Below are 1,370 nucleotides of genomic sequence, written 5' to 3'. Positions count from 1 at the left end.
CTATTTCGCAAAGTTTAGGTAGGTCGCTAAAGAATTATAAGAGCTTACTATATATTCCAAACTTATAAAAGACATATAAGGGGAAAGAGTAAAGATTAGAATAAAGAGTTTATAAATTAGAATATAAGGACTACCGATAACTGCTACTTATATCTTATACGCATAAAACAGATTTAGAAATCTTAAATTAGATTTCTGCTTAGCGCGTACTATAGCGTTAGCGGGAACATAAGTGGTTAATAGTAGTATGCTAAGGACGTGCTGCCTAAAGCCACAGCGCTTAAGGAATCTTAATTTTGATTTACGCTAATATAAATTTATTCTCTAAAAAAATTAACCCTTAGTTTTAAGGGATATAATAGGTCCTTTAATTAAACTATAATAATTGCCCTAGCTAGATTTTCTACTTTAGTAGTAAGTATTCTCGCTACTTAAGTATAACTACTTATGGTCCTAATTAATAGTTACAGAGAATATTACTACTTAATCTATTAATTAAAATATTATTATTAATAGCCAAGAACCTATAAGTGGAGGGAGACATTAATACTTTCGCCCGGATAAATAACCGCCTCTATAGTATTCTAAATCCCTACCTTTATCGCTATAATGTTAAACGGGAGGATAGCACGGTATTAACATGGGCTATAAAACAAGGACAAGATATAACTGCTTAAAAATCTCTTAAAGCTGCTAAAATTAGAGTGGTAACTTAATATCGATACTATGGGCGTGCGGATTTATTATGGGCAGTAAGAAACGGACATAAATTAGTAGTACGGCTGTTAATTAAAAGTGGACTTAGTAGTCTTAACCTAGAGGACTTTTCCTATAAGCTGTTATGCGCTATAAGGTTTAGGCAGACGGTAGTAGTATAGCTACTTTTAAAAGGCGTTAATATAAACTGCAAGTAGGAAAACGGCTAGATACCACTATTATTAGCCGTAAAAAAGGGGTATAAAGATATGGTTTAACTGCTTCTAGAATATAAGAATATTTATATTAATATAAGAGACTGCTTTAGTTAGATACTACTATTATAGACTGTTGATTATAAGTATAATATAGTGGTATAACTTCTAGTTAAGCATAGGGGTGTTAATATTAACTTAAGGGACTCCTTAGGTAGAACGCCGTTATTTATAGCTAAAGTATATAGAGATACTATAATAGTCCAACTGCTTCTAGAGTACGAAAGTAATAGTCTAAAATCTATAGACTAGTATAGTGGTGTAAGCAGTCCTTTAATCTAATATTAAAGAATAGGTAAAGATTAACCTAAAGGTAGTCTAACTCTAGTATATAGATTAATTAGTAGGTCTATAGTTCTTAATAATGCGGTAGATATAAAATTCTATAAATTAGCTAAC

At 31.0% G+C, this 1,370-nt stretch overlaps 1 protein-coding gene across 1 annotated transcript; it reads left to right on the top strand.

Moving 5' to 3' along the window:
* Positions 1–725: 725 nt before the first annotated feature.
* K441DRAFT_540455 (uncharacterized protein) lies at positions 726–878 on the top strand (the record flags this gene model as incomplete). The annotated part of the gene is made up of 1 exon (XM_067642596.1): positions 726–878. A coding segment is annotated over one exon (153 nt), but the record flags the coding sequence as incomplete, so codon positions are not given.
* Positions 879–1,370: the final 492 nt, after the last annotated feature.

Source organism: Cenococcum geophilum, assembly GCF_001692895.1.
Source record: "Cenococcum geophilum 1.58 unplaced genomic scaffold K441scaffold_5, whole genome shotgun sequence".
NCBI classification, from domain to species: Eukaryota; Fungi; Ascomycota; class Dothideomycetes; order Gloniales; family Gloniaceae; genus Cenococcum; species Cenococcum geophilum.
The sequence above is the reverse complement of the archived record's forward strand: the minus strand, read 5'-3'. Positions and strand labels throughout refer to the sequence as shown.